The sequence below is a fragment of the Python bivittatus genome, unplaced genomic scaffold (genome assembly GCF_059951505.1).
Source record: "Python bivittatus isolate LINGU-HERP-01145 unplaced genomic scaffold, Pbiv_v1 ctg000180_np1212, whole genome shotgun sequence".
In the NCBI taxonomy this organism is placed as follows: Eukaryota; Metazoa; Chordata; class Lepidosauria; order Squamata; family Pythonidae; genus Python; species Python bivittatus.
The window spans coordinates 4,639,138-4,651,793 of NW_028277047.1; the positions used below are offsets into that span (position 1 = coordinate 4,639,138).

General features: G+C 46.7%; 1 protein-coding gene across 5 annotated transcripts in view; it reads left to right on the forward strand.

Moving 5' to 3' along the window:
• MACROD1 (mono-ADP ribosylhydrolase 1) overlaps nt 1-12,656 on the forward strand; it is a 195,760-nt gene that overhangs the window by 138,151 nt on the left and 44,953 nt on the right. For 4 of the 5 annotated variants that reach the window (XM_088137366.1, XM_088137370.1, XM_088137367.1 and 1 more), the window contains exon 4: nt 6,138-6,167. The exons of the other annotated variant lie outside the window; for it this stretch is intronic. In XM_088137366.1, the coding sequence (XP_087993492.1) occupies nt 6,138-6,167 (30 nt within the window). The remainder of the gene's footprint in view (nt 1-6,137; nt 6,168-12,656) is intronic. 5 annotated transcript variants of the gene reach the window in all.

Consider the following 12,656-nt stretch of genomic DNA (forward strand, 5'->3'; position numbering starts at 1 on the left):
CCCAGTTTGTTCTGGTGGGGGGTCTGGAAGTGGGTTTAAAGGCCAAAGGGATAAGGGTCAAGGCCACATCCCCCCGCCCCAAAAAGGCAAGAAAAATTGCAGTAGCAAAAATTGTCAATAAACCTTTGCAGAGTGACCTTGGGATGCTCTGGAGCTCAGAAGAATTAAATTGGAGGGCACAAGCTGGCCGAAGACTTGTTGCTCCCTCCTAAGCTAGCTTAGAATTATGATTAGAACTCGTTCTGCAACATTTCAGTCAGGAACGTTTCCCGGCCCAACCAGGGAAGGACAGAACCATGATTCTGCCCCACAAACATTGGTTAACTCAGCAGCGATCCCAAACCAGACTTTTAAGAGCTTCATTCTTAAACTCTGTCTTTAAAACACATCCCCCCCCCCATTCTTTCTACCCTGCTTATACAAAAGATGGTTTTTAGCTAGTTCTCCTCGAAAAATAAAACCCCAAACGTCTCGCCTGCCCCTGTTTGAAGCCCACCTGCTCAACTATACTTTTGTTAAGTCGCCAAGCACGAAAATTTCCTTGGCGAATGGAATGTAACTTTCATGCTCTGGCGTGAAATCGATATGCAATTCACATATTGATTTTATGATTGTAGTTTTATTTTATTCCTCCCCCCCCCCCTCCACCCCACACACCAGATTACAAGCTGCTGGGAGTCCATATGGGGAAATGCAATATATACATATTTTAAAAATAAAACAATATGGATAATAATGCAGCGTCTTGTAGCTTTCAGCCTTTTCAAACTCCTTTCCCTGTTGATATTCCCGCTGAGGAGAGTTGCGGGTTTGCTGTGGATCCTCCCTGCGCAGTTCAATTTGGGATCTGGAAGGGATCTCGGAGGCCATCCAACCCAACCCGCTTCTCTGCGCAGGAATCCCGTTGACAGCATCCCAGTCCGAGAGCTGTCTATCCTCTGCCCCGCTCCCAAACTGCTTTTACGGGTAAAAAATCCTGCCATTTCTGCCCTTCACCAAAAGAGAAAAAAAAATTGCTCTGTCTTCTGCACGCCAGCCCTTTTGTGCTTTCATCACAACACTCACACCTCCTCTTTATCTCTGTTTCAATCACCCTTCAGAGACTGATTAAATAGGTGATGCAGATTTGGGGATTAAAGGAAAAAAAAGGGCAGAGTCTAATTGACCGAGACAAAAGAATCTCCAGTCACTTCCAGCTCTTTGCCTCCCTTCATGTGTCAGAAACACCCCGTCAGACACGGACAAGGCTTCAGGTTGCACGGGGAAGAGACGTGGGGTGAGCAATGCTGAAGTGCTTTAAGAGAAGTTGCATAAATCCTCGAAGCTTCTCGGGAGCTGCGTGTCGGCTGTTGTTCATGCCACACATTTCATCAAGTCAGTGAAAGATCTGATGGCGGCCTGGCCTCCACGCCGTGAGCTTGGTTAGTAGGAACCTTGATTTTTTTTCCTTTTTTTTCTGGCAGTTGAGCGGGGTTGTGCAAATCCAACCCTTCGGATTAATTCTGTTTATTCTGTGAAGGGAGCAAAGGGGTGGATTCAGGAGCCACGTTAAATGAATATTTCCAATTGCCAGAGAGAAGAGTCGTGGGGGGGGGGGTCTTGGGGTTGGTGGCTTCCCAGGGGCACCTGGTTGGGGACACGTGCTGGAAGACCCCAGCTTCGGAGCTGATCCCAGATGGTTTGTTTGAGGCTATGAATATCTCCGTGCCCATCTTATGTTGCATTGCCATTTTTTTCCTGTCTCAAATGTACTTGCTCGGGTTAGTTCTTTTTTGATTAAAATGCCAAGAGAGAGCAGTCTGTGTGTATTTGAAAAGCATAAAATTGCCCTATAAATCCATTAGGAGTTAAAAGCACTCTGCAGCCTCTGCGTGTGCACTTACATGCCACCTTGCCCCCATCCTAGCACCCTCCCACAGGAATGCTGGGATTTCAACTCCCAGAATTCCTAGTCTGCCCACTGGCGATGGTGGGAGTTGACAGTCTAACCCCCCAACGACATTCAGTCGGGGAAAGCTAACTTGTGCACAGGAGCACTGAAGACCAAATGGCCCTCCACACTTGGTGCTAGGAGGCCCTACGATTTTGATGGGTGGCAAAGCCAGTAGCCCACTCCAAGCCACCTTTTAAACGAGGGGTCCTCCAGAGTTGAAAACTGGAGGCAGATATTCGGCGGGAGCAGTAACTTGGGAAACAACGAGGGGGTCTTGGATTTCCTTGAAGAAGTCTCAGCCACTCCATCGTTGAGTAGCTGTGCACGGGCTTTGCAGGGCAAAGCTCCAGATTCAATCTAGACCCATCTCCATCTCTCTCTCTCTCTCTCTCTCTCTCTCTCTCATCCATCCATCCATCCATCCATCCATCCATCCATCCATCCATCCCCACTACCTTGGAGAGTTGGTGCCAGTCAACTCTGTCTGCACTAACTTGGTAATCTGACTGCGTGGAAGGCCACTGCTTAAATTCCTTTAGGAGCTGAGTCGAGGCCAACTTGTTGAGTGACTGTGCACACAGGTGGAGTCCCTTAGCATCTTCCTATCCATTTTGATGGCAGCTTCTGCACACACACACACCCCACACACACCCCACCATCTCTAGTGCGTTGAGATGCTTTCCTACACAGGTGTGCCTCTCAGTCTCTTTTACACCACTCCCTTCTCCCGATTTCAGCATCTCGAAGCTGTTGGCTGATTTCCCAGGGCGTGTGGGACCTGTTCCGTGGTGGGTGTTTCCGAGGTGACCGCATCCTTACACGATTGCTCCTGTTGCCAAGGCAACATCCTGATAACAGGTGGAAGGTGCTAGGGCATGAATGGATGTGGGGATGCTGTGACTGCCAGCTGGGGGGAGGCTGAGTGGGAAAAGGGTCCCTGCTCCTGAAGGCTGCATCTCAGCTTCAGTATGCTTGGAGGCAACAGGTAGCCCAGCCTAGGGCAACGAATGGCCGTATCATCATAATGCCCTCTACTGAGACACACACATGATATGAGCAGGATATACCTTAACGGGATAGCCTTGCTCAACCAACATACTAAGACGATACAGGGTTCCCACAATCCCCCAGTCCCATTTGAGCCTAGAACAGTGTTTCTCAACCTCAGCAACTTTAAGCTGGGGAATTCTAGGAGCTGAAGTCCAGGCCTCTTAAAGTTGCCGAGGTTGAGAAACACTGGCCTAGGGCATCAAGCTGTGTCAACCCAGGCGCCACTGAATGATGAAAATGGATCTCTTTTAGCCTTTGAATTCTCAGTAGATTGGACATACTGTTTCGGTTCAGCTGGGATTCTACCAGATTCAGCTTTAAATTAAATATAGTTTAAAGCAGTGCTTCCCAAACCTGGGTAAATTACCCAAAATTGGGTAAAAGTGGTTCTTCTTTGGGTAACAAGACACGAACCTATTCACAAGAGGAACATTTAAATTGATTTAAAAATTTGCCACATGTACTAAAAAATATTGAAAAATCTCCCAAAGTATTCCTATTAAGACAAAAATTGATGAAATTACCAATGGTAGTTTGTTCAAATGACATAAAGATAATTAAGCGATACTGTTTTTATAATACAGATAGTCCTCGAGTTATGACCATTCGTTCAGCGCCATTCGAAGTTACGATGGGGCTGAAAGAAGGGGCTTATGACCAGTCCTTGAAGTTCCAGCTGTTGCAGCACCCCTGCAGTCACATGAACAAAATTCAGGAGCTTGGCAACCGGCTCACGCTTACGACCAGTTGCAGCATCCCTTGGTCACATGATCACCATTTGAAACCTTCCTTGCTGGCTTCCCACAAGCAAAGTCAATGGGGAAGCCAGCAGGGGAGGTCACAAGTTGTTCGAGCAAGTGTCCCCCACCCACCCTGGCCTTTCTTTGCTTGCATGCACCACACCCTCCTTCCCTCCTTCACCCGCATGCACATACCCATCAGTGCCCTCCTTCCCCCCGGAGCTTTGGGTAATGAAAGAAGAAGTTTGGGAAGCACTGGTTTAAAGTATTTAATAACTAGCCTTTCATCCAACTAGCTGACTCGGATGAGAAAATGATTGCAAGTAGAATGCAGAAAACGAAAGGGTGAGCTCCCATAAATTAAACAGGATAACAGTGCAGTTGGACACATCTATTTCTGCTCCGAATGAAGTCCCTTGGAGTTAATTGGACAATAGTCACCATCCTTGCTCTGCTGGCTGTTTCTAAAAATGTAGCTACACTAATCTTTTTCAGCAAAGGGTCTCAGGGCACCCGCGAGCATTCCACGAAAATTTACACGGTCATCAAGAGATGTTTGTTTTAAGGGGGCCCCAAGATGGTTCCGCAATCTAATATTCTCCGCTCTTTTCCTAAAGTTAAGATCAGCCAGTTTCCTGCATTAACTCTATCGATTAGGAAACATGCCCAGTTCCTCCTGCATTTTCTCCATGCGGTATGGCAAATGGGCATAGTTACTGTTCTGCGTTGAACCTGCCAGCTCATATTCTCCCGAGCAAGACAGGTCACTTCCCTGCAGCCCTCGGGTAGGGCAGACACATCCCGTAAGCTGAAAAGGTTGCCCGTCCTTCTTGTTGTCATCTGAATGGCACATACTTGTTTTTCTTTCAGCCTGCAGGAGGCTGCTAATTTGTTGACAAAATTTGCCAAGTACCGTACAGATGTAATGCCTGGAGGACCCTTAAAATCACCTCCAGCGCAACCAGACTTACAGAAATTGTTCTCAGTGCTGTTGATAAAATAAAATTTAAAATAAACTTGTCCTCACTATTCTTGATACAATAAAATGAATTAAACTGTATTATCGCTCTACAGGATTCTGGCTCTCCTCCTGGGCCTTGGGGTAGTTGGTCCCCTTATTGGATTTAGATCAATGTTTTTCAAACTTGGCAACTTTAAGATGTGTGGATTTCAACGCCCAGAATTCCCCTGCCAGGATGCTGACTAGGGAATTCTGGGCGTTGAAGACCACCCCTCTTAAAATTGCCAAGTTTGAAAAACACTGATTTAGAGTGTGCTGTCGAGACAGATGTTGTTTTTGTATATTTCATACATTATACTTTGTATATTATTTGTTTTTGTCAGACCTTTGAGGTAGTCCAGACCAGGAAACCAAAGTTATGAATGCTAATATAGGTAGTCCTCGTTTAATGACCACTCGTTCAGCGACTGTTTGGATTATGATGGTGCTGAATGAGAGAACTTATAACTGGTCCTTGTAGATGCGGCTGTTGCCGCATCCCTGCAGTCACGTGATTGCAATTTGGGTGCTTGGCAACTGGCTCACAATTACGACATCACAGCATCCCACAGTCACGTGATTGCCATTTGTGACCTTCTCAGCTGGCTTCTGACAAGCAAAGTCAGTGGGGAAGCCAGCAGGAGGTCACAAATGGCTATCATGTGGCATCACACCTAATGACCATGCGGGGTTTGCTTAACGATGGCAACCAGACCTGCTGCAACTGCTATTGTAAGTTGGTGCAGTAACATGATGTTGCGCTCTTCATCTGTGTCGCTGAGTGATGGAGTTGCCGGTCCCAATTATTGTCAGTAAGCGAGGGCTACCTGTACTACTTTTATTATTAGGTAACAACAGAATCTTGCAAATCTGAACGTGCCTCTCCCCTCCCTGCCTTTATGTCAAGGGAACTAGGGAGGGTCAAGTCTGAGATGCTTTCTCAGGCTACAGTTCTGGCCCAGACTCAGATTCCTCTTATCTGACCATTGTCTTGTTCCAGCTCTTCTTCCTGTTCCTCAAGGTTATTCTCACAGTCCATTACAGCTTTAAACCATGAGCCGCACAGAGCCATCTTGGCATCAGCAGAGTCTAAAGCGAATGAAATTAAAAAAAACCAAATAAATAACTATATCGGTCCATCAGAATTCGTGGTTGAGGATCGTTCTCTACCCCAAAGGGGTTATAGCCTGGCAGGGACCCCAGGGAGAAACCAACGTCCCAAAATGGGCCCAACGTTCAATGCTCCTTCTTTCAGTTTGCAGGTTTGACAAGATTGAGGGTCAAATCAGGGACAGGCTGGAGGGGTGGAAGATTGCAAAGTTGTGCAACAACCGTGAGGGTGTGAATAAACCAAAATAGCTCCTAACCAGACAGCAATTTAGTAACATCTTTTTTCTCTGTGTTTCTCTTTTAGCTAACAGTTCCCTGCTGGGAGGAGGCGGCGGTGAGTTTTCTAATTGATACCTTTTTTTTCCCACGGCTTTGCAATTAATATCTGGGCTGATCTGGAAGAGAAGGGAAGGGAATGGTGTCTTGGCACACGGTTTGTGGCTGGCCCAGCCGTTGTTGGGGGTGTAAGGAAATCGCCCATCTGGTGATGTCCCCCGCAGCCCGACATGCTCCTTATGGCCATCCAGCTTTCGTGGGACTATGATACCCATCATCCTTGATTGCTGGCCATGCTGGGAACCAGAGTTCAACCACTTCCTGAGGGCCATTGCAACTTCCTCTCTATCCTGTGGTTCTTTCTGCATCTGCTACTCAAGGACTCATTAACAATCCTCCACGTTGTTGTCATAGTGAATCGCTGTTGCAAAGCCTGTCCTGCAATTTCTTTATCTTTTTGGAGGGGAAGATGTTGGAAGGAGGGTGCCTTTTCTTCAAAGCCACCTGCCATAAAATTCTATAGCGCTGTTCGGCTGGGTCATGAGAAGAAGCCATGGCTTAAGGCAGAACTATTTTAAGCCGTGACTTAAGTCAGAACCAAATTCCAGGTCCCACCGTTCACAGGTTGTACAATACCCTAATGCAGCTGACGTGTTTGGAGTTGTGCATGTTGTGTGAATGTGTTCCCTGTGGTTTCTAGACTGTGTTTAAGGCAGCGTTTCTCAACCTCAGCTACTTTAAGATGCTGGCTGGGGAATTCTGGGAGTTGAAGTCCACGCATCTTAAAGTTGCCGAGGTTGAGAAACACTGGTTTAAGGGCTTATGTATTATTTTCCAAATTCAGCCAGCAGTGGCTTCTTCCATAAACCATTGTTTAGTGCAATCCGCATCTTAGCATGACACGTGAACCGTATCATTGTTTGCTCTGGCTATTTTTCTGGGATGCAACATATAACAGACCTCTTATTAGTACATTTCTATTCTGCGTCTTAGGACAAGACCTTCCCCATGAAAATTTCTGCAGGCTATCCCACAAATCTAAAAAAAAGGAAGGAATGCTTGCGATAGCAGTTCATCTGTGTAATCGATTCTATGAGGCCATTAAAAAAATGAAATTGGTTGATCAGCCAGATGTTTGGCAGAATGAAAAACAAACGCTGGCATCTAGTAAAGAAAAAAGAAAAAAAATATAAAGTAATGACTTCTCCCTTCATCACAACAAATATAAACAGTTTTAGAAACTGATCACCTTCTCTTAAAATAGAACAAATGATCTCTTCTTCCCATATCCCATCTCTTATCTATAAACACTTCCTTAAAGACTCTTTGTTCAGTCCTAATCAGCAAAATTAGCAGAAGTCCATTAAGGTTTACCAGAGATAACACCATATCTATTTCAACCTTGATCAAATAAACCAACTTTATATTCCTTCCTTTTAACAACCTTGGTGACTTTAAGATATTTGGACTTCATGCTGGCTGGGGAATTGTAGGAGTTGAAGTCCACACAGCTTAAAGCCTGCTGGCTGGAGAATTGTGGGAGTTGAAGTCCACACATCTTAAAGTTGCCAAGGTTGAGAAACCCTGGCTTAAAACACTGTTTTCTTCTGTTTCCTCTCTCAAAACGGACCCAGAGGGGTCACCGATGTTTCGAAAAAGCCATCAGAGTAGCTCAGGAAGACATCCGAACACGGATCCTTAATTTTATTTGATTTTCCAATCAGGTTTTTGCCCTGTCCCTACCCACTTCCTTTTCTTGGTGCTCCTTATTTTTTAGAGCGCCCTCCAACTGCCCCTTAGCATGGTCACTCCCTTCAAAAACTTGAAAAAATCCTCCACCCCTGATTCATCTGCTTCCTGCTCCCCCCAGCTGCCTTTTCCCCAAAGACCAGGCCTCCGCGCATCATGTGCATTGGGTACAAAGCAAGAAATCTGACAGAGTTCCAGTTTCCTACGGATCCTGCGTTCTCTCCACACAGAGCAGGCTGTGTCTGGTTTTCGACACATCTTCTGGAGGACCAATGGCTCCTGGGATTTAGCTGTCACCATTGTCATCTCCTGCCTAGTATTAAAGCGGTCTGTGCTGCATGATGGAGTCTCCTTCAGGTTTTTTGGCTGTCTCCCCCCCCCCCCCCCCCCGAGTCTTACACGTTCAAGCGAATGATACTTGCGCACTCATCAGCCATCGTATCCGATCCCTGCAGCCTTTAGGTCTCGGTTTGATTTATTTATGACCGAATTTTGTTTCCTGCCCCTTCAACGATTCCACGAACAGGAATCGTGAAACATAAAAATCAAAGCGTCTCTGAATAAAAACCAGCACTCATCGCCACTCACCCCAAATAAAATCCGAGCAGAACAGAAACGAAAGGAGTGTTTCTTCAGCTGTATTTTCCCTCCCTTCTTAAATATGCAAAGAAATTCTTTGAAGGAGCCCGTGTATCTCCTGATCAGGTACTTTCATCTTTTCGTTCAGCAGTGTAATGCAATCACCTCTGCCATGACTGTTGGACAGGGGCGCATGCTGGCTTGTGACGGGGAGCGGGTTCTTTGCCTTTTTAAGCAAACTGGCTTACTTTCCACTTCCCAGATTTCTGTTTTGGCCCTTCTCCAAATTTTTCAGTACAGTTCTTGGCTAAAAGAAAACGCAGATATAAAAATGCACATTTTAGGATAAGAGGCATACCAAATGTATACAAGAACATGTTTTGGGGAGAAAAAAATTGACGATGCAAGCATTCCCACAGGGTTTGGGGTTTTTTGTTTTTAAATCCACGGCTTAATTGTTACGTTATACCTTCAGGTTTGGGGGTCCCAGGGAACCAGCGACATTTTAAGGTGTCTCCCCTACTGTGGGTGATATGTGGTGGTTATATTTCTCTCTCCGTTTTCTGCTTGGTATGTTGTAATTTTTAAATTTATTTTTAATAAGGTTTATATTTTTTATAATGAGTGTTTTACAATGATTATTTTTATATTGTGGTTTTATTGTTGTACACTGCCCAGAGTCACTTCTGATAAGATGGGCGGCTATATAAATTTGATTACTAAATAATAAATAAATAAATGGATTCTTAAATGCTAGGGAATGGATTAGTAAATAAGCATACTTGAAACTAACCTGGGCTAGAAAGAGATTCATTCTTCTCTCCCTGTATGGGGAAAAAATATTCCCCCCAGCCTGCCCTCATTCCCAAGAAAGTTTATTTAAAAAGATCAGCTGAGAGCGGTTACTCCTGCAGAGCGACAGCGGGCAGCCTCGCCCGACAGCCAGCAATTGCGCAATCAGCAGATCTCCAGCGCGGAAGAGGCCTGCGAGAGAGACACTTGCGTGCTCTGACTTGCAGCAATGAAAGGGCTGTTTGCAATTCTGCAGCCCCCACCCCGCCCAAAGCACGCAGCACAGCCCTGACTCAGGCAAGATTCCTGCAAAGAAAGCCGAAGAGGGCCAGAGCCTTGAAACGGAGCCCGCCAGCGGGAAAATTGCAAGGAGATGAAAGAGTCCAGCAAACAAAGCCCCCCGCCACTCCTCAAGGCCACCCACTCCCTGCAGCCTCATTGCCAGCATTAATGTGTCCCTTATTTATGTCTGACCCCGAGTGATCCCATTCGATTTCACTCTTCGAAGCCCCGAACCTGTCGACAGTGTTTTTTATATGTTGATAAACAAGAACCAACCGGGGCGGGGGGGATTTATCCTCCCATCCATTAACCTGTGATCTCGTGGTTCACAAATAAACCCCGAAGCTGCATACTTAGCAATGACCCTCCTTTCACCCCCCCTTCTCCCCCCCCCCCCAGCTAACCAGGACTGACGATGCATCTGCAAAGCGGGGACTGCCGGGGCGGGGCGGGAATGGCAGAGATGCAGCAAGAGGCTTGCTGTCAGTCGGCTTAGAAGCAATTGTTTTTCTAAGCATGTAGTCCTCAAGGTCTTGAATGACGAGGCCGAGAGTTAGCCTGCTGGGCTGATTGGTGGAGACCCCCATCTGCTGCTTGAGTGCTGGCAAAGCAATTCCAGTGGCATTCCTCCTCCTCCTTTATAAATTGGTGTAAAAATATGCCTGAAGTATTAACCGTGGATCAAGACGGCCACCAAGACCTGCCGCCGACAACCCATTTCCAATTCCTTCCCTTCGAAAAGGAAGATGAGAATAATATCAGAATGACAATTGAGTGGTAATTGATCCTGCCTGGCTGATATAAATGCATTCAGAGCTACAGATGTCCCTTGCCAGGCGTTTCCGGCACCCTTTACACATGCTGGCCTACATCATCGCTGGCAATTGTGGCGCATCGCCCTGCCTGCCAGGGCTGGGGTGTGGCTGCCCAGCCCAAATGGAGCAGGGGGTGTTGTAGTCCGACGGACCAGATCTGCCGGAAGCAGAAGAGAAGACGGCTGGCTGGAAGCACGTTCTTCCAGCAATTAAGCCATCTTCGCAAATGGAAGTGATATTTCCTCCCTGAATGGCCAAAACGAGTCCGTGACGAACAGGGTGGCGAGGCAGAGCAGGGATCTAAATTCCTAATCAGCAAAAAAAAATAAAAATAAAAAATCAGAACACTAAAAAAAAGCACCCAAATAAATAAACAAACCAGCAAAATCCAGAGGGGACTAATTCGATTTCTGCATCTCCGAGAAGCTCTGCATATCTCCCCACCCACATGAGATGTGACAGGACTCACTTAAAACCTGGTTAAGATTGATGCCGCCACCGAGAACTGTAGTCCTGACAACTGGGGAGTCTCTCTTCTTTGCGGCTTCCCGGAGGGGCTCTTGTGAAAAATGCTCCTGGTGGGGGACATCTGTGCTTGAGGCATCTTCCAGATGTTGGCTGAACACCTGGAAGCCAAGCATCCCCCAACGTTTGGCTTGGCTTTTCTTCTTTCTGGAGGAGGGGGAACGCAAACACAGGGGCATAGTCAGGGAGGCTGAGGGGGGAGGACTCGAAAGCAAAAACGGCTTGCAAAATCAAATAGAGCCCCCGTTGCAGAAAACGAAACTGACGCCAAAGTCAAAAAGTAGTGCTTTTGTCCAGCCGGCTTCTGATGGCTGGTCGCTACTAGTCGGCGCACGTTGCCAGTGATAACTCTGGATAATGCAGATCTTTGGGCTCGGCGATGTCACATTATCCCTGACTGAAATTCATTTTCCGCCCTACCCCTCCAAATCACAGCCAAAGTGGTGCGTCTTTGCAGCTCCCGGTCCCACCCCTAAAGCCTTGCAATTTTTTTAAAGCCTTTTTTATTTCATTTATGGGGCCAGGCCTCGCAGGAAAGCCAGGCCCCTGCCCCTCCAAATTTAATATCCAAACAAAAGCTTTGCGACGTCTTTGTGTGCACCCACTGCTGGGTGGAGAAGCATTGGCCATTTCCAAGATTGAACGGGGCGAATTTGCTCCGTCCTTTTTATATTTTTTTAAAGCCAAGATTGGCTGATAGACTTGAGATTTAGCTAGACAGCTCCTGTTTCCCCTTATTCCCTCCTCCCTTTCCACCCGTAGTGCTCGGCTGCCGCTTCGCTGGCGTCCTTGTCCAGAAGTACAATTTCAGTCCATTACTTTGGGTTTTATTTCCCAGCCTTTAAAAGTTGTTTTGCAATCAAATTAAAAAGAGAGGAAGAAAGAAAGGGAGTGTGGGTTGGGGGGGGAGAGAAAGAGAGAGAGAGAGATGCCCTTCCGCTAATGCACTCTCCTACAACTAAGTGCCATAAATCTCGGCGTGGTGTTAAAAAGCTGGACCTCGGAACTGGGCTATTCACAAAAATCCCCCATAAATCTCTGTCAAGCTGAGCTAATGAAGAAAACAACAAACTGTCAATCAGAGAAGATGCCAGAGGCTCCCTTTTCCCCATCCCCAAAAGCTGCTTGCTCAAGACGTCAAAGGATAGCCTCTGTTTTAAAAAAAATAATAATATTCAAGCTAAGGTCTATTCTGGGTATATTCAGTGGTTGCCCCTCTCCTGCTGACGAAAGCAACCAGGAGTGGAAAAGCTGGATTTTGACTTCTCGGTGCAGCCAATCTTCTCTGCCCATTTTACAGGAGCAAAAGGTTGGGGAACCCTTTGACCACCCCAGGGATCCACTGGGGCTATTTCAAGGGTCCCGGCATTTTGTACAGGGGGGTTCTCAAAAGCAGAAGGGGTCTTTTAGCTAGAGGAGCACCCCATGAAGCTTGTGCGCGGCCTCCAGAAGTCTGCAAAAGTTGCGACGTTTTGGTCTCCCGAAGCCAATGCCTCACCCCTCTAATCTTGTCTTCATTTTTTGGCTTTTGTTTACAAGGTTTATCGGGGTCCCCCCTTTAGAAGGTTTATGCCAAAAAGGGATCGGCAAGTATTTTTAACAGGGGATCAATGAAAGTGGGCTTGAAGGGCCGTGCCCGCAAATATACTTGATTCTGCGTGGAGGGTGTTCTCTTCTCCTTCCCGCCCCCGCTAACCTTTGGAGGTTTTTCAGAAGAGGCTGGACAGCCCCCTTGCCTGGATGCAGGGGGGTGGGCTAGATGATCTTTGGAGTTCCTTCCAATTCAGTGATAAACCCACCCTTCA